At 41.1% G+C, this 24,009-nt stretch overlaps 3 protein-coding genes across 3 annotated transcripts in view; all 3 read right to left on the bottom strand.

Annotated features, from left to right (window-relative positions):
- Positions 1-6,099: 6,099 nt before the first annotated feature.
- The window catches only part of Ino80 (chromatin-remodeling ATPase INO80), a 37,743-nt gene continuing 19,833 nt past the window's right edge, over positions 6,100-24,009 (bottom strand). Inside the window, exons 9-14 of the mRNA XM_018113322.3 lie at positions 23,846-24,004; positions 23,160-23,262; positions 22,898-23,022; positions 20,612-20,918; positions 8,369-8,632; positions 6,100-6,531 (exon numbers count right to left, since the gene is read on the bottom strand). Of these exons, the coding sequence (XP_017968811.1) occupies positions 6,260-6,531; positions 8,369-8,632; positions 20,612-20,918; positions 22,898-23,022; positions 23,160-23,262; positions 23,846-24,004 (1,230 nt within the window). The 3' untranslated portion in view covers positions 6,100-6,259. The remainder of the gene's footprint in view (positions 6,532-8,368; positions 8,633-20,611; positions 20,919-22,897; positions 23,023-23,159; positions 23,263-23,845; positions 24,005-24,009) is intronic.
- Positions 11,748-12,822, bottom strand: LOC108660068 (uncharacterized). Its single transcript, XM_018113329.3, has one exon. The coding sequence runs from the start codon at positions 12,596-12,598 to the stop codon at positions 11,828-11,830; it is 771 nt and encodes a 256-aa protein (XP_017968818.1). The 5' UTR covers positions 12,599-12,822; the 3' UTR covers positions 11,748-11,827.
- On the bottom strand, positions 12,983-14,023 carry LOC108660066 (uncharacterized). The gene has a single exon (XM_018113327.3). It carries the CDS (start codon positions 13,927-13,929, stop codon positions 13,111-13,113), a length of 819 nt encoding a protein of 272 aa, XP_017968816.1. The 5' UTR covers positions 13,930-14,023; the 3' UTR covers positions 12,983-13,110.

Raw genomic sequence — 24,009 nt, 5'->3', positions numbered from 1 at the left:
TTCGTAAATAGCAGAACTACAAAAATCTCAGTTAAAAAGCCTTGATATATTTAAATTAAAAAAATATAAATAAATAATAGTAATAAAAATAAATAAATTAATAAAAATAAAATATTAAAAATATTTAATAATAAATAAAATAATATAATAATGTTTTCATCTTTAGGTATTTTTCATTTTTTAAGGGAAACCTAATATAGGTTTCGTTCGAATAGAACTTTAATTTATATAATATCCAATTAGTATACAATCCAAATTAAAGTTTCTTTTCTTCAATTCTTCTTCTTCAATTACATCGATACAGAGTTATCTTTCGGCTAACTAAATTGCGTTCTCTCAAATATCATTAATCTTAAGTGACTTGAAGTTCTTATCTCAACCAATTGGACGCAAATTTTGTGCTCCACATATGCTTCGTCCCAATGTGCAGCATCTGAATGACTAAATGTAAAAATATACAACGATTTCATGCCCGAAAATGTTAATAAATTTATAATTGCCTACATAATTAGACCATAAGCTAGTTGGCCCTATCGGCACACGCGAGCTTTTTCCGCTCAACTCTTGAGGCTGGCTGCAGTTCAACTTCAAATTGAATGCTCAAATTTCGTACGGCGAGCTTGTCGGTATTATTATTTATGATTTTAATTATTTTCGCAGGAAAAATGAAAAATGAAATGAAAGAAAAAAAAAGTCGCATTGCATGTGGCCCAAGCGGCGCCAAGTTGACGGCGCAGCTTGGATGACTTTGACAGTTCTTTTGTACGTGCTTAACATAAATGCTTTCAGCTGTAATTAATAATACAAAAAATAAAAACCTGCTTAGTTTGGCGCTGGAGTGGGGCTCTCTTGAATGGATCGAATGCAAGAATTTAAAAATAAAATTGATTCCCCAGCTTAGCTTAGCAATGCACAAGCGCGTCGATTGCGATTACTATAAATCAGACTAATTGGAAGGTCTATGCTGTAAAAGTGAATAATAGTGTTGTGTAAAGCAGCTGAATGAGCATAAACATTGTGACAGCCCCGTCCTAGTCGCAGCTGCGCTAATTTGTTGTCATTTCTCTGGGCGCAACAAATTTGTTGCTTTATGCTAATCCAAAGTTTTTTGTAAGCGCTGCTTTTATGGGCCAGCTAGATGAACAGCGCTGATAGTCGCGGGCCCCCAAACGAGCGAACTTAATTGAAATGTTTCCAAATTTCTCAGACCTCAAAGCATTTCTTTTCACTTTTGTACATTTGCATAGCTCGCAGAGCAGCAAAGACACTGACTGACATTTTTGCAAAAGCCTATGGAACGAGTGACTTTGTTCACACGCAAAAGTCCCCACAAAAAAAAAAAAAAGAGAGAAGAATACAAAAGGTTATAAAAAATTTTAATAAAATTTAATTTGCTACCTTTTTATTGATGCTCAGTTGACATTCACATTTTCATTCCGCGTAATTATATAGCGTCGTTTGCGTACGTGTCCGAAAGGGTTGGCCGCAAATTGGAATTGGAATTGGAATTGGGGTCACTTCGGCTCGGTCAGCGTCTCCAGCATTGTTGTTGCTGCTGATCATCTTGTCCTGACTACTACTCGACTACTCGACTGCCAGGCTGCCTGCTCCAGTGAGCATGCACATGCGCATGCGGTTCGCTCTTTGGTGTATAATTAGACCTGAAAGCATATTTGTCAAGTTGCATGCGGCTGCAGTTAAAATGCTGTTCGCATTGTTCGCATTGGTCCCAGATCCGCAGGATGCGATATGTTAATGATAAAGAGCGTTTCACTGGGGCGCGCTTAAATTGAGTAATTGTTTACTTTTTGGCGAACTCGCATATTATGCCCTGCTGCATTTACGTAACAATGTATGCAAAACTTAAAGGAAAGAAAAACTTCTGCACACAAGTGACAGCAAATTAAAAAGTTTATATTTTATTACACTTTTGTGAAAGAAGTCGTAAATGTGGGGATCTTTGGTTAGTTTTTGTTACTATTTAATATTGCACTTACCTCAGTATTCAGTCAAGCTCTGGTCTTTAATTAACTCAATAACAAAATATAGATATTTTCATAAACATGATTTATTATGAAGACGATGCAAACGAAAATATCTGATAGTCTCACAAATTGAAGTATTAGCATTATGTTTTATTGAGCCAATGCTAGGTACATCTTCAAGTTTGCTGCCTAAGTCATTCGTTTTTACCTTATACGAATGCCAGCCGTGCAGACTTTGGAAAAAAGTAAAACCGCCGCCATCCATCATCAAAATCAAAATTGCATTCCTCGAACAACATCACAGCCAATGCAAACAATTTTAATGTAAATATTTTAAGCGACTCGCACTGTATGTAAAGGCCAAGTTACTGCGCTGGCGGCCCCGTAATGAGCTCTTTAACTTGGTTAACGATACCTCAAGTCCCGGGTCCTGTCAGCCAGTTAAAAATAGTGTGGCTCTCTGTGCTGACTGAAGCTTGAGTCAAGTCAGTTTGAGTTTTCAGCTTTTTTCTAGCCCGTCCTCTTGTAATTTGTACGGGCGCCAAGAGGCTGGGTAAGCCGGCCACAAAAGCAAAAAGCAAAAGCCACAAAGTTGCAGTTGGACAGCAGGCAGCAGGCAACAACAAGCAAAACTTGTTGCCTGCTTTAATGCATCAATTAAATTTTTTAATTATTTTTCCTATGGCTTTTTGTTCCTGCTCCTGTCAGCTACATGCTGCGCTTTTTGCACAATTGCCTGGCCGAGCCATCTTTTCGAGCGCGCTCGTACGAGTCGAGTCGAGTCGAGGCGAGGCGAGTCGAGTATTTTTGAAAGCCGTCAGTTGCCGTCCCCGACGCGACGCGATGCGACGCGGCAGAGTCGGCGACAGCGCCAGCGGCAGCGGCAGCGGCGTGTGTTTATTGATATGTTTTCATTATTGAATTAGTTTTAACAAAAACTGAAGTCAATTAAGTTAACAAGTTACTACGGCAATCGGCTCTGTCCTGCTCTATGGGAATAATCCCAATTATTTTTTTCATACATTTTTATATGAACACGTTTCACAGTCAAATCGAATAGGGAATCTCTATAATTTGACAATCACCCAAAAAAAATTAATAAAGAGCAATTTTTATGAATGCCCTAAGAATTTACTAACTGCGTAGCACATTAAGGTCACTTCGGCATCTAATTAGATTTTATAACACATTTGATATACTAGGCAAAGTTTTACTATGGGGCATAAATTAATAAACTTGTAAAACTGTTAAAGCATTTCCCTTGGCAAGTTCGTTTCCTAAGTCATTTGTATTTGACGAGAGCAAACAAAATGCCCAAGCCAGAGCCACGCAACGACGCATTTGACTCATTCACGCATCGTCTGGCAAAATAATTGTACAACAACAAATGTGCGCTGTAATAAAATCAAATTTGCTTTTTCTCGCGCAGACAACACAAATATAATTTCCTTCATTTTTGTGGCGTTTGTTTGTTGTAATCAACACCCGCCGCGCGTTGAGTTCAAGAAGCGCAGCCATTAAGTGTGCATGACATTAAATTAGCGCAACAATCAAGCACTCTGGCACTAACAACATCAGCAACGACAACCCCTGAGAGACGGGGTATACATATAATAATAATATAAAACCTGTAATCAAATTATGAGAACAACAGAAGGCCCCAAAACTCGCAGAAGAAGACAGAAATCAAGCTTGGCCATTAGTTACAGCGCATGATTCTCATAATTCGTTTGTATACACAAAACTGTAACAGCCAAAAATCATGAAAATTCGGACAAGACGTACAAATGAATGCTAAACGGTAAAAATAATAATAAGTTGAGGCATTCCGCTTAATAAAATAATCAGGACACGCTCCTGTGACAGACAATAACTCACAAGCAACAAGACCTGACAACTTGTTATGCAACATTTGTGGGCACTGTGCTTTGCACTCTCTTCGGGTCCATTAGCTTAGTGTTTTACTAGCAATGAGTCATATAAAAAATATAATAAATATAAATTACACTTATGTAAAAGAAATAAAATAAAAATTTCTTCGAGTTGATTTTTTATAGCTTGCACATTTTGAACATTTATTTTCTGCTAATCAAGCTTAGAAAAATATTAATTAACTTTTTATATTATTTATATTATTATTTTTTATGTAAGAGTAAGAGTAAGAGCTTGCAGGTAAGTAGCTAAGGCTTACGCTCTCTTTTATCTGCTGCTGTTGCTGCGAACAGATGTGGCTCTCTGTGGCATTGACTGCTGGCATCTTGGTCTTTTCAATATGACAATTCTTAATATTCTGATGCCGACTGCAAGCGGTTGCTGCAACTTTTTCTGCCGTCCAGTTGGCGACTTCGCCAAAGACGGCGGGCAGACGCTGCGAGTCCGACTGTCATAAAGCAGCACGTTTTAGCTACAGTTGGAGAATCTCAACAATTTTAAAAGTGTGCATTTATGCCAAGTGGCATCTGCGACGGCGTCGGGCGTCGGGCGTCGGGCGTCGGGCAACGGGCGTCCACGGCCTCGGCCTCGTCGCCAGTTGTTGTTTACCAGTTTCCTCCCTGCCGGCAGTGCGTTTATTAATTAGCAGCCATCCCCATTCCGACATACGCACAGCGGCAAAAGCTGAGATTTAACTGCAAGTGCAGCCGAGACAGCACACAGTGCAAGACAAACGCACACTGGTGCATTATTATTTCTTCAATTAAAAAACCACAAACAGCATTTCAATCGCAACAGTGGCTGTTGCTGTGCTCCAGCCAGGAAAACAGAGATTTTTTAAAGGCCGTCAACAGGTTCGGCTCCTTGGCGACAATTGATGCCGCTGCCGTTGGCTTGTTTTCGATTTACGTCCGGGCAGTTAGCAGTGCAGTGAAATGTGCATTATCTAATTTAACTGACTAGCAGATGGAAATGGAACACTCTCACCTTGGAGAACCCAGTTCACAGAGTAAGAGTAAATATTTTAGTCAGTAGCCGTAATTCCATCTGTGCAGCTAACGCTTCTTATACAGGCAGCTGCTTCCGTGCCGGCAGCCGCACCCATTCTTGGGATTTAATCCAGCGAAACTAATAAGCCACAAAATGCGGACTTAAATCCTTTTTTTTGTTTTGTTCGCCTCTAACTGGAAGCTGCTACCTTAATTTGAGGCCAAGATGCTCGCTCTATAAATCAGGACAATAACGTAGGGGTACGCCCCGTGCGCACACATTGCGTGGCCACACCTTGAAAAAATAAGCAAAAGGATTAAATTTTCCTTTTCCTTTGCAGCTACAAAGCAAGCGGGGCTCAAGCCGAGATCCAAGCGTGTGCATACTCCTTCTTAATTGTTTGCAGGATCAAATCCTTTCCGCTGCCTACACACGCACACAAGCAATAGACAAGACAGTCGGCAAATCGTGAAGGTGTGTGCGCTGGCATGCAGCATCTTTATAGAGCTCATCCCTTTACTTATTTTTCTCGTCTAAAAAACACAGTATGCTCTAATTCAGTCAACCCCAGCTCTAGGCAACAATGTCGTGGGACTCTCATCATCTTCGCCTGAGCACTTAAGCCCAAAGACGAAGAAACCGAAGCCGAACCCTCGAGGAACCGCCTGCGCAGGCCCTCAGCTGGCAGCCAGCTCTCCCTCACTCTCTCTCTCTCTCTCTCTCGATCTATTTTCGTAGCAGCTATTTTTCGGAAATTAAAATGTCTACTCCTACTATTTGTCTACGCGCGTACCTACTGCTGCATTTTTTAGGAGGCAAACTAAAACCATCTATCATAGGCGGCTGTCTCCGTCTCTGGCTCTGCAGCGTTGATGAATGTGCGCGTTCGGCGTCTCTAATTCAATTTATTTCAGAAAAGACAAAGTCACCGTTGGCGCATGGCTCTTGGGTATAATGGATGTACTGCTACTCACTCAGCGCACAGCCAGCTTTATAGAAGCTGAGCGCCAGCTGTCCTGCTAGGTTTTCCTTTGATACGTCAGATGTCCTTGTCAGCGCATAAATAGCGTGCAATGATGCAGAAGCAGATTGAGCTAAGTCTGATTTTAGTTTAAGGGAAAAAAAAACTCTTAAAAAATTGCTTCTCTCATATTATAAACTTCAATAAGATTGTTGTAATTAACACTCGGTATTTAATTATAATTTTTAATTATCTCAATAGTTATCTGATTTATTAGAATTGTCATTCATTTTCAACAAATTTCAAGCTGATTCGAGAACCTTTAATGCCATTCACAGTGACTGCAAGGCTTTGGCTTCCTTCTGCTGTTCCCGCACTGGAATTGTTCAAGTTAATCGAGTGCCCCGGCGCTGCGTTCGCCGTGCGGCGTGGGGCTGGGCGCGCGGCTTGTGGCCGGACTGCTGCCAGGGGGCGTGGCATCCGGACTGCGCCCCAGTGGCACCAGCAACGGCCCCATGGGCCGGCGTGCCCGCGGTGCACCCCGCGTGCCACGACTCACAGGCGTTGCGGTCTTGGAGCGAGGACGTCCCGGTCCTCGCTTGACCACCGCGGTGGCTGGCGTGCCCATTGCGCCTGGAGTAGCACTTAAATTGCGATTAACGTCTGCAAATAAAAAGAGAGAGAGAAAAAAAAACATTTTTATGAGTGTGGACTTAACACGAGCTCGACGCATTGCATTTGAATAATCGTAATTATTATGTAAATGAGATTGACGGTTGCGCTTTCCATTAGCCGGCGCAGGCCATGAAATCCGGGCGGAGGCAGGCGGCAACATTGTCGCTAATGCGCCCGCTGCTTGCGCCTGCACGTTCCGGCTGCATCCTGCCACATCCTCGTTTCTGTTCCTGCCTACAATGTTGCATACTTTTAAGCGCCGCGCATTTTCATTGCCAGCACCAGACCAAGCCCTGGTTGGCAACAATGTCCTGCTGCAGCGAGCGTACTTCAATGTGGTTAAGTGATATATTGAAGCAACGCTGTCATTAAATGCCCTCGATAATGGATTGAGCGGGTTTGTACAGCAATGTAGAATAATAACTTGAAAGAACCTATACTGTACTTAATCTTGAGGAGATTTAACATTTTTCGTTTTATCACAAAATGATCAAATATAAATGAAAGTTAGCCTGTAATAGTTTTAGTTATTTCTGTTATTCGATATACTTTTATATTGTATATAGATTAAAAAATATATATATATATATATATATATATATATATTTAGCTAATATTGAAATTATCGCTTAACTAACATTATAGGCCATCTCAAGGTCGATCAATTCATTTCCGTTTCTGTAATTTGCTTTTCTGATTTAAAATCCATTTCATGGAAAGGAAGTTATTTTATGTCACGTGTTGTCTGGCACACACACACACACCAACACACATACACACACTCGTAGCAGCATTTTGGTTGTGCGTCTGAACGTTTAAGCCGATTTATGCAATTATCATTTGTCGTGTAAATTGGACATGTGCGCCAACGTGTTTTTAGCGAAAAATATGAAAAGAAGTTGCAAAAATTTTGACAAATTCCCAATTCAAATGTGTTTGCTCGTTGCATAAATTTGTGGCATTAAAGTTGAGCAGCTGTTTGCATAATCTGAAAGCCGCTGCTAATTGCTGTGAATGACTATGAATATCGATTGAAATGGGCAGGAATTAATCAGAATGTGTGCCTAGAAGCCAATCTGAAGCATTACAAACTAGCTAATTGAGTTAGACCAGAAAATAGGAATAATATAATAATATATTATAAGAAATAAGGCGTATATTGAATGAGAGAGAAGCTACCTTGATACATTATTATTTGGGAGCTGTATGAACATATATAAATCATTTAAATAACCCAACGCTATTTTTTACTTAGAAAACAGGAAGCAGCGAGCTAGATCCAAAACTCAAAGACCCCAAAACTACTTGAGAGCAGCGCTTCAATTATGAGCACTTAGGAAGTGCTCGGCAGTATCAACTGCGCCGGGGGCTGTTTCTGTTTGTACATCAGCGATAATGCAGCCAGATGCAAATCTTTGAACAAATATTTGGTCTGACTGCGTGAAGGGGCGAGCATGCTGCCGGCATTCAAGCAAAGGGGGAGCAGCAAATGCCATTGAATCGGATGATGATATAATGGAAATGGTTTGGGTTGCGCCAAAATTGTCACGTACTACAAGTGAAGTTTGTTCCCCCTTTGCCGATTAATGCGGGCAGCCAAAAACCAAAGCGAAGTGTGGGGCAGCAGCAACCACAAAGCGCCACTCAAGTGTGCCCAATTGTTGAGAGAGTGAGAGAGAGAGATGCCGCTGTGTTTGTGCGTATGCTAAGAGGCAACACTAAACGTGATTATATCGACGATTAGCGACAAGTGACACTCGAGTCCACGTAAACAGGGTAGCCTAGCAGGAAGCTGATCAATAAAAACGCCACTGGCTGCACTTACCTTCCTCGTGAGCGGGCACGGTCGCACCACTTGCAGCCTCGCCACTTGCGCCGGCATTGCCCGCTTCCTGCTGTGGCCGCGGCGAGCTGATCTTTCCCGTTGCCATCAACGCTCCAACCGCTGGCGAGCTCGGCGTTGGCACGCGCTGCAGCGATCCATGGCCACCGCCGCGCCTCGTGCTGCCACGTGGTCGTCCGCGCTTCGTGCCACGCGGGTGGTGCCGCCGCCGCATCGACGGCACGCTGCTAAACTCGCCCAGGAAGTCTGCAAAGAGAATTATGGGTTTCATTGATTAATTGGGGTATTATTCTTAACGTTGCCTTAATTTATTTATTTAGTTTCTTCCTCATTTTCTTCTACTCATTTTTTTTGCGGTTCCGGCCAAACAGCTGGCACACAACAACCACCAGTAAAACAAATAAAAAGGGAGTAAAACATAAAAAAAAATACAAATTGCCGAAAATTTGTTACATTTTAATGGCATTATCAGAATTTATGCCACAAAAATGCATTTCGGCGCCAATAAGTACTTGGCCCCTACCAAAACCGTTTATTAGGCCAACAGTTGTTGCTCTTATGGGTCTTGCACTTTGGGCATAAGGCAACTTTTTATACCATCATAATAATCATAAACATATTGAGCCATGAGAACTTTTCATATCAACTGGCATAAATTGATTGTACTTAAGAAATATAGATAATTTATTTTACAAAACATTTTTACCACCTTAAATCATTATTTATTTATAGCTTCTTTTGGCAATTTTTCTATTTTTTTAATAAATACAAATGTCAGCTCCTTAGCTTGTGGTCTGCTTCTGCTCCTTTTGCACATCACTTTCTCCTGCTCAGTCGTCCACTCGGCTCTCTCTCGAGACACCCACACGTATTGTGTGCCCAGCCCTTATTTGTATTAACGTGTTACATTTCCCAGCCAAGGCACAATCGGAAATTTCAGTCAAATCCCAATATTGGCATCGCACAGGCCACAGAACGAGCAATGCGAATGCGAGAATATGAATTCGAATTCAAACGTGAATTTGAAATTGAGGTTTGTTTGCATATATTATTTGCCAATTCCAGCTGAAAGAGCTTGGATACTCGTCAAATTTTGCAGAAAGTATATTAGTTTATGGTGTATATAAACTTTGCTCTATGAATATTTTCTCTACAGTAAATATTTGAATGGAAAAGAGGATTATTTTAGGGGAAACAAATAAATAAAAATAGCATATTTAGTGCTCATATTTTTAGCTTCTTTCAAGTTCACCAACGTGAGCGGGTATTGCACAGTTGGGCAGCATTCAAATGCTAAATTCCTACGATTTATATGATGTTTGCTGTTTTTCTAATTTTATTTCTATTTTCGTTTGGCATATCTCCCTTTTACTTTGCTTAACTTAAGCTAACTGTATATTGAATAAATAAAACAAAGTCAACAAAGAATCCGCAAGACGGGACTTTGGTAGGCAACTCTCAGCAGCAGCAGCAGCAGCACCAGTCGACTGATGCTGATGATGACAACGACAATGTGCCTGGTTGTTGATTCTGTTGTTGTAGCTGATGTTGTTGTCGCATTGGCGACACTGCCTGGCGCTAGCTATTTTGGTATGCACCGCAAGTGCAGCAACATCATCGCATTTCACAATCCCCAATCAACTTCATCATCATCATCATCATCGTCATCATCGGCGCTGACGTCGCCTCGTGGCCCAGTCCTGATCGACATAGACTCGTCAGCGCAGTGCGATCATCATAATCATCAGCAACATGGCCTGCAGACAAACAAGAACAAAAACAGTTGGAGCCACTAGTCGCTTGGCCCCCTTGCGTGGCATTGTCTACAGCTCTGTGGCAGTTGCAGCTTGTAGAAAATTCTTAATAAGATACTCCAGCTCGCTGCTTCGATAGTCGTTGTTGTTGTTGTTGTTACACTTGCCCCGAAAATCGAGAACGAGTGCTAAATTATTGAATCGCCTGCCTGCCTGCTGTCTGTCTGTCTGTCTGTCCGTTTGTCTTGTGGCATAAGTTTTATCAATAATATTCAATACAAGAGGCAATCCTTTGCCCATACAAAATCCATGCCACGAATTGGTTGTATTATTTGGGCAATTCGTTATGCTGATTGCCGTAGCTGTTGCTGATTCTCTTGCTATAGCCACGTATTTCGGCCAACTGTCGTTGCGAGTCGCGGCATTGCAGTGAGAGACCGAAATTGTCTAAAGTTTCGCTTTTTAGCATATTTAACGACCTGCCGTGGAAAAATGTAATGAAAAATTGTGGCTTTTGGCATAAAGTTGGTAGCTGCTAAGCGGCCTCTTCAGCAGGTACTCAACATGTTATTATATATGCTGAATAATGTGAGTATCGAAATGAGCTAATGGAATTAATATATATTATTGAGAAACGCAAAAAGTATTGGTAGAGGATCACGACTTAAGACATTGATAAAGTTCCTTAAACTAGGGAAAACGATCAGCTATAAATTATTTCTATAGATTAACGTACTTTGATTAAAAATAATATAGTGAATTACATCCATATTAACAAAGCTTCGTTATCAGTAAGGCTTTCAGCTTAAGAATTTATGATAAGAAAATCTGATTAAGTTAAAGTATCATGAACTTTGGCTAATTCCAGCTTTGTTGCAGTTCATTTTGGCTGCGCTTCAATGGTGATAAAGATTTCCTTTTCTTTACTAATTGAATATAATAAGCAATTGTTTGGCTCTTACGCAAGTTGATGCGTTCATAATGCATATTCAGCAAGCAAGGGCAAGACAAGGCATGCAAACAACAGATACAGACAGACACACGCAAGCATTCATTTATACACATATGTGTGTGTGTGTGTGTGTGTGAGGAAGAGCGCACATAATCGGATTTTACAAATCATTCATTCAATTATCTAATTGATTTGACTGATGATCATTTGTGAACCTTGATCCTAGCCGGGCCAGCCAAAGTCAATGTGACGCATGTTTGCTACGCTTGATAAACAGCAATTTGGAGCTGGCGGCTGCCAGACGGCCACTCGGCCAGTCGGAGGAGGCGGCGCGCATGAGGCTGAGGAGGCACAGAGGCTATTGCCACACAATGCCATTCTGTGCGGCAGCTCACCTTTGACTGGAAGACTCTAATGCGGCTGCCATGACTAAGTGCAGCTTGGTTGGTCGCCAGGCAGATCTGGCCGGGCGCTTGGATTATGTTTTGTGGCCCCTGTGCCATGGTAGTGGCTTCTGTTTAAGGCCCGTCAAGGATACAAATTGAAATTGTTATCAGCGTGAAATGGTTAATTTTTTAGCGACTTTGGCTTGGCTGGGCAATTACGTGAAATTGAAGACTGCAAATTACGTTCGTAAATAACGAAAAGTCGCGGCTGGGATTTAACTTTACATTTTTAATGTGAGCTCCGGACTAAGTACATAAAATTTAAAACACACAAATAAGCCTAATTGATTCACATGTAGAAATACTCGAACTCTGGTCTTGACACCGGCTTTGAGAGGTAGATCAACCGTATTTGGTGCAAACGCCATCCTTGTGGTGTGAACTTCTTGCGCTTCGGTGGCGGCACATCCAGTGGGTCAGGTGTCCTCCTCGGAATGGGACAGTGTGGCGGATTTTGCGGCTTGACCTGGGGCTTCGCCAAGCTAAGTATCCGCGGAGATGGGCGCGCTTTGAGGGCGGCCGGACGCACGGGGAAACGCATCTCGGCCCAGAAATCATCTTCTAGTTCGTCGTTGGAGAAAAAGCAGGGTATAAAGGGTGGCGGGAAAGGTCGGCCCTTATCGTGCTTTGCAGGCTGGCCCCACACGATGACCGGAGAGTAGGGATAGACGGGTTTTTCCTTCTCGTATTTGGGTGTCATCTTACGCTCAAGTGGCTTAGACAGCTGCTCCATTTTCTCCGCCAGAGCCTCTGGATCCGGTTTTTTCGGCGGACGGGCACATGGCAAGTATTTGGGAGCGCACGGTATGGGCACCTCCACAATGGGCAGCTCCTTTGGCATCGCTTTCTCCAATGCCCAAGCGAAGAACTGTTTCCATTCCTTTTTCCTCATGGGTCCAGGCTTTTGCCAGCGCGTCAGATAGCGAGGCTCTCTGGGTAGGTTTCGCTTAAGGGGCTGAGAGTTGCGCTCGCACCACGCAACCCACGAAGGCGCCGGCTTCTCCTCCTCCTCCACCACACGCCGCTCTGATGGCTCGCCATCCTCATCGTTAAAGCTCATCTTGATGAATAGGAGTCTTCACAAGTTTCGTGAATCAACGAGTATGCAATACATAGACTTTTGATTCGAAAAATTTATATAAATATATTTTTTTTTTCACTGGCTAGCAGATGTTTTTTTGAAGTGGCTCTCAGAAACAATGAAAAGCTTTCCCAGAATATAAAACAATGCACAGCATGCTACACAATTACAAAAATGAACTGAATCTGTTTTGATCCAGTCACTTACTGGGATATCAGATATTCTATACTGAGTATTTTGTAAATTAATAAAAAAAAATTTGAATATTCCAGCAAACTATACTTAGAATCGATGGGAACTAAATCAGTCTATGAAAAAGGCGAGAGAATTTATCTTTTTTTTTTTTATATTTTCATTAAATCTCAAAAGTTTGTTGAATTTAGACATTGAATTTTAGCGAATAGCTGCCGATTATGCAGCAATCCATGGAAAAGCGATTTGATAGAGCATTGAACGGTACACGCTGTAGTTCATTGCGCTCTCAAATCGGTTTACCTTGGCGTGCGCATCATGCAGCCACACAATTTACATATACATTGAAAGTGCGGGCAATTACATCTGTTGGACAGCTCCTCCAGAACACGTGGGTTTGGCAAGGACAGGCTGTTGAGGCGTATGCGGTGCTCGCGCCACTGCCTCGCAGACATTTTTGTGCGCTTGGGCACAGGCTCTTCCGGCTTCGCCGGCAGCGGGCAGTGGGGTTTGGGTGGATAGGTGCGCGGCTTGGCCAACTCGACGACTTTCTTGGAGGCCTTGGCCCTTAGGGCATTTGGCGAGATTTTGTAATCGATCTTCGACCAGAAATCGAGTCTCAGATTCTCGTGCTGGAAGCAGCACGGCACCTTCGGCTTCGCCACCGGCCGCCCGCGCTCGGGTCTGGGCGGCGGGCGGTTGCAGAGCTGCGGCCTATAAGGATACTCCCGTTTGGGTGGCTTCACATACTTTTTGCGTTTGTGTTTCGGCTGACTGAGCGTCTCGAAATGTTGCTGCAAGCTCTTCTCCTTTTGCCTATTGGCATGCATTTCGGACGCGATGTACATGTAAATCAGCGGCGAATACGGATCGAAAGGGCTCAGTTTTGGCTGTTGTATCTGTGTCGGAGCCTGCATTTGCCTTTGCGCGAGCTCAGCTCTATGAGCTGGCGGCGGACGCGCATTCTTCTTGGCCCATTTGTAAAAATGAATCCATTGCTCTCGATTCATTGGCCCCGGCTTTTGCCAGCGAGTCGGAGGCAGACGCACAGATGGGGCTACAAATGTGTTCTTGGGCTTCGCATTGCGATCCACCCATTGCTGCCAATGGCTGCTCATTTTGCAAAATAAATTTCGAGTGTCGTAGTGGGCCGAAAAAAAAAATAAATAAATAAAAAAAAAAAAAAAAACCAAAACAATATCTATCCAAATAAAAACGGCAATTTTTAGAAATTCTTTACGAACTACGAGCTCTGAATTCTATTTCATGTCGTTAACAAAACTATTTTCATATTCAATTTCTAGAGTAAAGCAAGAGATGCAAGGATGGCTATAATCTATGGAATTTGGCGGAACTAGTTCATAGCCCATTGCAGAAGATCTAGGCTGTCGGCTTTTCTAATATATTCAATGAGAATTCATATTTGACTTTTTATTTTCAGTCTTTGCCGTCTTGATGCAGCACTTCTCTTTTTTTACAGCCCCAAAAAGTGTCGGGCAACATCTGCCTTTCGGTACCGAGGGTTGTATCATTAAGCAAATGTAGCGTAAAATTGCTTTTGTTTCCGCCGCCAGCGCGCTGCAGCGCCGGCTAGCCGATGGCATATGTGGTGTCAATTTCACACATGTTATGAGCACTCTGCGGTCGAGTAGGAGTTACGGCCGCACTCAGATTGATGACTTTCGACTTGAAACTGGGCAGGTTTGTCCTTACAGGGACGGTGAGTTCCGGCTGCACAGGAAATACTCAAGAAGGCAAGAAAAAACCTTTGGAATGATTAAGATTCTTGAAGCATTAAGCCTGGCTACTGCCACGAAAGCAAAAGCAATTCAAGCGAACCGGGCAAGAAATGCAGACAAAAATCGTGGTATGACCAGGTTAGAAACTGGCGACAACAAATCATGACAACGGTAACCAACAAACAGCCGACGACAGCAGCAACAGCAACAACAGCAACAACAGCAACAACAACAACATCGATGGCGACATGAAGGCAACGTTTGTTTGTTGCATTCTGCTAGCAGCGGCGGCGGCGGCGGCGATGCACATCATCAAATGCAACACGCGGCAGCATTGGATGATAATGAAGATGGGCGACAATGCCAGCAGGCCAGAAGACGAGCAGGCAAACCAAACAGCAGACAAACGAAGAAGCAACAACGAACTACGACAACGACAGCAGCAACAACAACAACAACGACAGCAACAACGGCAACGGACAACGTTAGAAAGGTACTCGCTCGCACAATCAGAAGGCAAAAAGTGCGATCGATTGCAATGCGCACCGAATTTCAATTGGGCATCGAGAGACCAAGGAGACCAGCGTCGCCTAGACGAGCCAACGGGCCAGCAGCAGAGCATCTGTGCAATGGATGGGGCCATGGCATTCGGCTAATACGTACAGCGGCTATTGATGATCGAACGGCAGCCAGTTGAGTATGAGTGTGTGTACATACTACCGGTATCAGTGGCAGGCCAGTTCGTTGACAGTCAGTCGGAGAGAATCGGCGACAAAAGGAATTGGGCTATGACCTCGAATGCGTGTCGCCAACCATGGATCCATGCAGCTCCTTCGATCCGATGCCGTGCGTCGTGATTGAGCCGTTTACATTGTGTTTGAATGTAGGGGGACGACTAGGCTCCAAGATTTATAAATGCCAGCGGCGATTATTTACTTTTACATAAAATCCAAACTATGGCAGGCCAGAAATGAAACATAAATTAACTACTCTTAAAGGAATCGTTCTATAACTACAACTACTCCTTGATAGTTGTCCAAAAGGAGATTAAAGATATATCTTAATGTTTATACAGCTTTGAATTGAAGAAAACGAGTCGAATATCTCTCTCGTTAGCATCTACTTAATGACTCTGATTAAACTTTACCTGCTTTATTTCTCAATTCAAGTCTAATTATCAAGCATTTGCTCAATCATCAAGCCAGCAAAAACGAATTCACAGAATGACAAAATTCTCGACTCGAAATTAAATCCACTCGCATATTCACAGCCCACCAATTCCAAATACAAATGCTGCCCAATTCGCAATTCATTTGCACTCGAATGTTATTCATTTATTAATTTATTTTTTTGCTGGCTTTTGGAATACTTCACATATAAATATGATTAACCAATTTGAGTCAAAACCACTTTAATTATAAAGTTTTAAATCAAATAGACAAGTGGCAACTGCAAACTGCCAATCTGATCCGCGATCCATCTATACACACGCACACACACACACGCACACTACCAGGTATTTATATAAACGAGTCTTAGCCAGCCTCTGCTGTGGCTGAATCTGGCCAGGCACGTACTCGCTCTGGGCGCTATGGGGGCCAATAAGGTGTAAATTTATGCGCCAGCGTCAGTTAAGACAATCAACCAGCAACAATAACAAATTTAGCAAGCATACCGAGCAGCCATTAGACAACGAGCCTATGTATGCAATTTATTGTTAATTCATATAAAAGCTCAACGAAACGCACATTCTTCGTATGCCTTCTGACTGGCATTTCAGTTGCTTGTCTTTAAATACACTGCTCAAAATAATTCAAGTTTTGATTGCTTAAATTTATTTTTCTTATTATAAGACAGAATAAGGAACTCTCAAAATTCAATAGAGACTCTTCTTTTTCAATTAATACCTTATATAGTGTATCTATATTCTTTCTAAAGACTAGTTAAATATTTATAGCAATATATGTAAAAAGCAAAATATTATATTTTCTTAGTCTATGGCAAAAATTTGAAATATATAAATAAAGATAACAAAATATTATCTGATTCTTCTAAAGTTTTCCCCTATATCAAATCTTAATTAATTTGGATTATAAAAATTCTCTTTTAAGTGTATCTTAATCTTCGACTTTAAGCTCTTTCTGCCTCTGATATATTTTGATTTAATTTTTCACATGCAATCGAAGCGCATTTTGTAATTATTTGTAAGCTGTGTGAATTTTTGTGGCCAATCAGCGTTTTTGCTCGCAGTTTTGATTTGCTGACAAGATTTCAGCGTAATTGTATCTCATGGCTAACGTGTATTCTATGAGATATTTTTTTCGTGATTTCTGTTGCATTTCGTTGTTGTTGTTGCTGTTTTTGTTGAATATTATTGTTGTTGGTGTTGTCATGTTCTTTGGGAGTTTTGCACCTTGTTTACAACTGTTTCTTTAATAATGTATATGTATCACAAGCAGCGTTGACAAAGTGGACAAGGATCTATGATAAATCTAATGAATAATGAATACGGGCTGTGGCACAATTTTCGAATGGGTGTAGCTCGATGGCAGCAACCAAAGTATCTGTATCTTTTATTATCTGTATCTGTATCTGTATCTGTATCTGTATCTGTATCTGTATCTGTATCTGTATCTGTATCTGTATCTGTATCTGTATCTGTATCTGTATCTGTATCTGTATCTGTATCTGTATCTGTATCTGTATCTGTATCTGTATCTGTATCTGTATCTGTATCTGTATCTGTATCTGTATCTGATCTGTATCTGTATCTGTATCTGTATCTGTATCTGTATCTGTATCTGTATCTGTATCTGTATCTGTATCTGTATATTTTATTGTATCTGCATCTGTATCTGTATATGTATTTGTATCTGTATTTGTATCTGTATCTGTATCTGTATCTGTATCTGTATCTGTATCTGTATCTGTATCTGTATCTGTATCTGTATCTGTATCTGTATCTGTATCTGTATCTGTATCTGTATCTGTATCTGTATATTTTATTGTATCTGCATCTGTATCTGTATATGTATCTGTATCTGTATCTGTATCTGTATCTGTATCTGTATCTGTATCTGTATCTGTATCTGTATCTGTATCAAATACTGAATCAAGTACAATTGGCACGCGTCTATTTGTTAAGTGAAATGTACTTAAATGAAATGCAATTAAAAAATTGTTTTCCCAACTTAGTTATACAACACAAACATTAAAATGGAATTGCAATTTGAATGCCTCGCACGATACAGCGTCAGCAGCTAACTAATTAGGCGGCCGGATGATTTGTGGACTGCCTACTGTATTGTAAAATTAACCCACATATCTAGCGCTGTTGCCGGAAAAAATGGAAACAATTATTTACAACCAACGGGCAACGAGCAAAGCGCAACCGTAGCAAATGGCATAAAAAATCCTGCTGCATAAAATTAAATGTGCTAAGATATGCGGTGGACAGAGGAAACCGAAACGCTGATGAATCCGTTGTTATGGATCGCATCAAGTGCTGCTCATGGAATGCCGTTGAGTAAAACTTACTCGTAAAGCAAATGTTTCAACTTTTAAGTAGTGTCGAGTGCGTGAGGCACGCGTAATTGACGGAACTCGCGCTTAAGGTTGGGCACCAGGCAAAAGGAAGTCGTTTAATTACATAAATGCTCCAATAATTAGTAAACAGCGTCTGGCCAGTTGAGTTAAAAGTAATTGCAAGAAATACCTCATTTATTGTAAATTGGCCATGTCATTTGCAATTAGCAAACAAATAAGGATTTAGCTTAGTTTAAGCTATTCTGAGAACTTGTATAGTGTTTTTCCTGATCAGTTAACTTTGGAGCGCGAGCAGCATGTTAATAAATATGCAGAAGAGTAATATTTAAAGTTGATTAATGAAATATAGATAACAGTCGAAGCAAATATATTTTACTTCTCCAATCAATATAAAATACTTTTGCCTAAATATTTAAATATTCAACTACCCTGCCCTGCCTTTGCTTTCTCAAACATCTCGAAGAAAATTAATTTTCCCAGCGAAGACGATTCGATCAATAATGAATCAATCATTATATAGGTGATAGGTGGTTTTCGATTTTGTTTTGTCATTTTACAAGTTGTCATCGAGTCGATAAAAATCAATTTAATTGCTCTCACAATATTTAAATTTAAATAACGACAAATCCGTTCGTCGATTTCGTCTCTCATGACAGTTTCTCATTATGGCCCCATAATAAACAGCAAATAAACGTCTAGAAAAAATTACGAAATCGACAAAATAGCTTGAAACTGCAAATGTGGCTACAATTTATGTAGCCACAACACGTGAATCCATTGATTAAATTAGATGTATTCATTTGCCAAGCCCTGCAGAGCCGCAAGCAAAACCCAAAGAAATGGCATATAAAAAATATTTATGAGCGCCTCGTTTTTTTTTTTTTTTTTTGTTTGTGGCATTTTAATGCATAACCCAAGCCAAACAGCCAACTGTCAAATCAATAGGCCAAAAAACACAAACAGTCAACAGCTTTGCGACCGTCTAGCTCACTCTTTGACTAACTGGCTGTCTGCCTGACTGACAAGCGAGCTCCATTGGGGAACATAATCAACTGGCAGCTCGCAGTAACAATTTCCAGGCAACGAGCGATATTAAATTGGGTTGCGTACGTAGCCAACAAACTGTGGCCAATACAAATGACAACGTTATCAACGACAGTTAGTAAAACAAAAAGAAAACAAAAGTATGGGCAGGCTACTCGATTGGTATATACCCTGTAGATAGAGTAACAGTAGATGGGAATTGGTTTATAATATTTTGTTTGGTATTTTTCATAATTATAATATATTAAACTATATTTTAGCTGAGTTTATCAGAGTTGAAGCTAACAAAATTAATAATCATTATATTTACTTCCTATTTTTTCATATTTCATATTATTAATACAAATAAATTTATTAAACTCATTTCCCATCTCCCATTCATACCATTCGTAGTTCAATCCGATTATACAAATGGTTTATCACGTCCCACACTCTAAGCTTAACTGCAGGGAATAACAATGATGCCAATAAGCCAAGTAAGTTACGTTTGCTGCAGCAACTACGGCCCATCTGTGCGACAGTTAGCCAGTTGGCCAAATAGTTGGCCAAGCCTGCCAGCGAACAGGTAACATTTCGCATGTTGTGGCTGCCGTTGCAGTTGTTGTTATTGAGCAAATTTGACTTTAACAACGGGTTGAAACTGTTGGCGTTGCACTTGTCGCGATTGAGCATCAGTTTGTCGTCTGTCGCATCGTGTTGCCTACTTTTTAACGTCTTGTACTTTCGATTTGTTAATTGTTAAACAAATTTCAAATGAAGCAACATTTTCAGTGCATGCAAATCGAATGCATGCGTTTCGGTTGCTCAGCTCTTTTAGTTTTTGGGCCGCTTAACAAGCTGCAGTAATCGTGGATTTATGTTGTAGCCGCTGTTGCACATCCCACATATATAATATATGTACAGCTCATAACAACAAACAAACAGGCCAACTGGCTTAAGCCAACTTGTTCGGCTGGTAGACCGCATTCTGCGATGCATATGTCTCGCTCTGTGTGCCTTGCCAATCGCTCGTTATTGCCAAATAATTTGAATTATTAATTATAAAGTGATTGGATTATTTAAAGAATTTGAGCATATGATGCAACACACACACACATAGAGACAGCCAACATTTCATGAGGGCGTCTAATACACAAAGCCTTAGTATAGATATTGTGGCTTATGGGCAAGAGGTTATGAGTTTTTAAATTGAGAAAAGACGGCTCACATAACTTATGGATATTTCTCTATAAATATATATACCTATTTATATTATTATTTATGTATATATATGAAAGTAAATAATCTGATAAATAAAGGAATATTTATAATTAATTTGGATGTATTTATACTATATCAACTTTGGTATCTGTATATTATATATATATACAAGGAATTTAATCATTTATCTCCTGCTTAGTTCATTAAATGCATATATTATGTGTCTCAATATGTACCATAGTATAAAGTATTGAGTAGTCATAGTACTTACTCATGGAATCAGTTTGAGACATTCCCGATGGACAATCGCCGTCCACTACCAAAGCCTCATTATCGGAATCGTTGGCCGATTGTGACTGTTTCTGTTGTTGTTGGCTTCGCACACGCGTCGCACCGGGCACATAAGTCTCTTGGCCGAGTATTTGGTTGTTGGTATCTGTGCCGCCGCTGGATGTGGATGAAGGCCTGCCCATGTCAGCGCTGCTATCTTCCTCCTGCTTAATGCGCTTGGCAGCTGGGCTGCATTGTGCGCCATCAGCTTCGTCTGCTGGAATCGTAGTGCCGCCCATATTAGCATCCTAAAGCAAATACAATAAAAATGTGTTTAATTTTGAGTGTAACAATAAAAACGATTAGCATTTTTATGAGCAACGGAAATAAGATACCAACGAATATCGTTGCTTTATCTATACGTTTCGTTGCGGTCCACCCTAACTAACCGATCTACAAAATGTTTCATTTATAATTTATGCCACTACCCGTTGTTGTTGTTCTCCTTCTCATTCCTCTCATTCTTCGTGTTCTCGTTTCAGTTTGTGTGGCATTAAAATAATTCATGCCAAACCGAGACTTGAGTTATTGCTTTAGATTCTAGGGCCGGTCAGCTCCAAAGTAGGACGCCTTAACAGCCATGCTTCAGGAACTGGGCACTGGGGTAGCAGTCAAGTAATTTGCATAGAATTTGTAAAGATTTCGACGGCCATTACGTAGATAGGCAGCACAGTAGCTGATTTTAATTCAAGGAGGATTAAAGTTGTTTGAAGGTAACTACATAATATAATTGGACTCTGCCTTCGCAGTTCGCTTTCTATTTTATAGAATTGTGGACTAAGGGTCTTTCACAAGTATATTCAATCCTCTAATAAAATAGTTACAGTTAGAGTGCCTAAACGTATAAAGCAATCTCTAAGTATTTATTTTCCACGTGGCTTCCTAAATAGGTCGACGACATTTAATGACAGCCCACTTAAACCAATGGAGCATGTACTAGTGCCTGCTTAGCAAAGTAAATGTCAGACCCAAATACCGTTGCAAACTTAATAAACAATCAGACACAAATGTGCTGCAATCTGTTTCAAATGATTCGCTTGGCTTTACTCTATGTCTCAATGATACCTAACCTCAGACTTGAGCATTTTCAATACTAGAAACTGAAACTTGAACTTCCCCATTGACAGCGCAGCCTGAAGTTGCTGCAGTTGCAGAAGAACGACGAAGCAGAAGAAAAAGATGGCTGCGTGCCATTAAACGTGCTTACATGCCGACTCTATGCGCTATGGTGGTATATGAACTTGAGTGCACGCCGCTGCCCCTGCCTCCGCCGATGTAGCCATCACCCACAGCAAGACTTAAGGTAGGAGAGCTACGAGTAGAACTAACCAAAAACGGAGAGAGAAATGAAAAGACAAAGAGGCAACAGACCATAATCAGTGTTCCATTGAACGCACAAAATCATTTAGCGAAACCAAAACGAAAAGAGTCGAACAGCACCCCACAAGCCCACCGAAGCCCACCAGAGCCCACAAGGCAGCAAGGCACAAGGCACTTGAAACTGTTTTTCAAGACTCCGAAGACAGCCAGAGCCAAGTTGGTTAAAGCAAAGTGTTTGCTTTATATGTATATATGGTCGTAGGGAACACAACACTTGGATGAATGAATATAGGCAGAAGCAGCAACAGCAGCAACAACAACAGATCCACTACGTATATGCCCAAAGCTGGCAGCAAGTTCAAAGCACGCTACGTAACAGACCAAGACAAGCTCAACGATGAGTTGAGTCTTGTAGCAAATTGAATTGTCGTTGTTGCTGCTGTTGCTGCTGTTGTTGGTTTTGTTGTTGCATGAATCACGTGACCATGACCACCATGCAGTGCCCAAGTAAGAACAACAAAAGAGCCAGACTTAAAGCTGTCTCACTTAACCCCTTCCATTCCATCACAGCCACAGCTAGCTGTATATGGCCGAGACGCAATTTGAACTTCACTTAAAAGATCATTTACTTTCATTGAGACTGGAAAACTTGTCGCTGCGTGTAACAAGTGTAAATTTGGTCTAATAACTGGCCATTAGCAGCAAACTTGGATCATGCGTAAAGGAACAATTGAAGTGCACGATCTCTGCTTTAGATCGAAAAGAAAGTCTGGCCTTCGAGCGGAAGTCGCTCTCGCTTTACGCATGTCGATCTGCATAGCTTTTATTTTTTTTTTTTTCACTTACTACAAATTTTGGGTTTTAATTAAGCAATTAGCGGTTATTCTCTTTTGGTGTGTTTACTCACCTTATTTGGCTTGCGTCGTTTACGTTCATTTACAGCTGCAGCTGCCGCTGTTGTTGTTGCTGTTGGGATGGGTGAGGAGGTGGAGGGTGTCTCTTCTTTCACCTGCAGCTTCACTTCTTGGCGATCTGTGTTGAGCAAATAGGCAATTGAAACATTTTAATATAGATTTATGCAATGAATAAACATTTGAACATTGGTATTAATTCATATTAACTGATTTATTCAAAATAATTGAATTTTAATCAAGCCACGCACTACTTACATTTCATTTCGATTTCCTCATCATCCAAAAGCAACGAGACGACTTCTTTGGGCTTGAGAGTGTCGGGTTTGAAATTGCCGCCACTTATAACCATGCGTTGTATCTGAAAATAAACAAATATAATTATATAGAAATAATATGCATAAGTATGCCGAAAATATAAAGAGAGCAGCGCCCCAGGAAATGAAATGAAACACGTAAAAATTGAGTAGCGCCTGGGACGGCGCTGAGACTTACTTAGCTTCCGTTCTGGCGGCCTAAGCACTTTAATATGATAATCAGGAGCGGAGCAATTAAACTAATAAATGCAGAGCTCAAGAAAAGAATAGAGAGAAATGAAGAAAAACATACCCTGAATGGGTTGGTTCTATAGAGAATTTAAAGGCGTAACCGAAATGTCGCCTAACCAATTGTATAATTAATTTCCGGTATCGGCTTACCCGAGCCTTTATAGCTGCCCCAACAATGCACATCGTGTACAAGTGTTTCATGCGTGCGGCTCGAGTTTCATTCAAACATTTTGAATAAGGCGCAACAATGCCCCATGCAACATCAAATCAGGCAGGGGGAAGTCCGCGCACGTGCCTAATATATGACAGACGTAAGAAGAAACTCCAAGCGGTTGCTTTTTGTTTGAATTTCTGAATAGGGTTTTGCGGTTTCCTGGGCCCTGGTGGTTTTCTTACCTCGCTCTTTTCGCGTGCCCGCTGCAGAATTCGCTCCTCGATGGTGCCTTTGCAGATGAGCCGATAGACTGTCACCTGTTTGGTCTGGCCCAGGCGATGGGCTCGGTCCATGGCCTGCTGGTCAACGGTGGGATTCCAATCTGAATCGTAGAAGATCACCTGCA

This window comes from Drosophila navojoa, chromosome 2, assembly GCF_054131105.1.
Source record: "Drosophila navojoa isolate 15081-1374.11 chromosome 2, UAZ_NAV_1.0, whole genome shotgun sequence".
Taxonomy (NCBI): domain Eukaryota; kingdom Metazoa; phylum Arthropoda; class Insecta; order Diptera; family Drosophilidae; genus Drosophila; species Drosophila navojoa.
The sequence above is the reverse complement of the archived record's forward strand: the minus strand, read 5'-3'. Positions and strand labels throughout refer to the sequence as shown.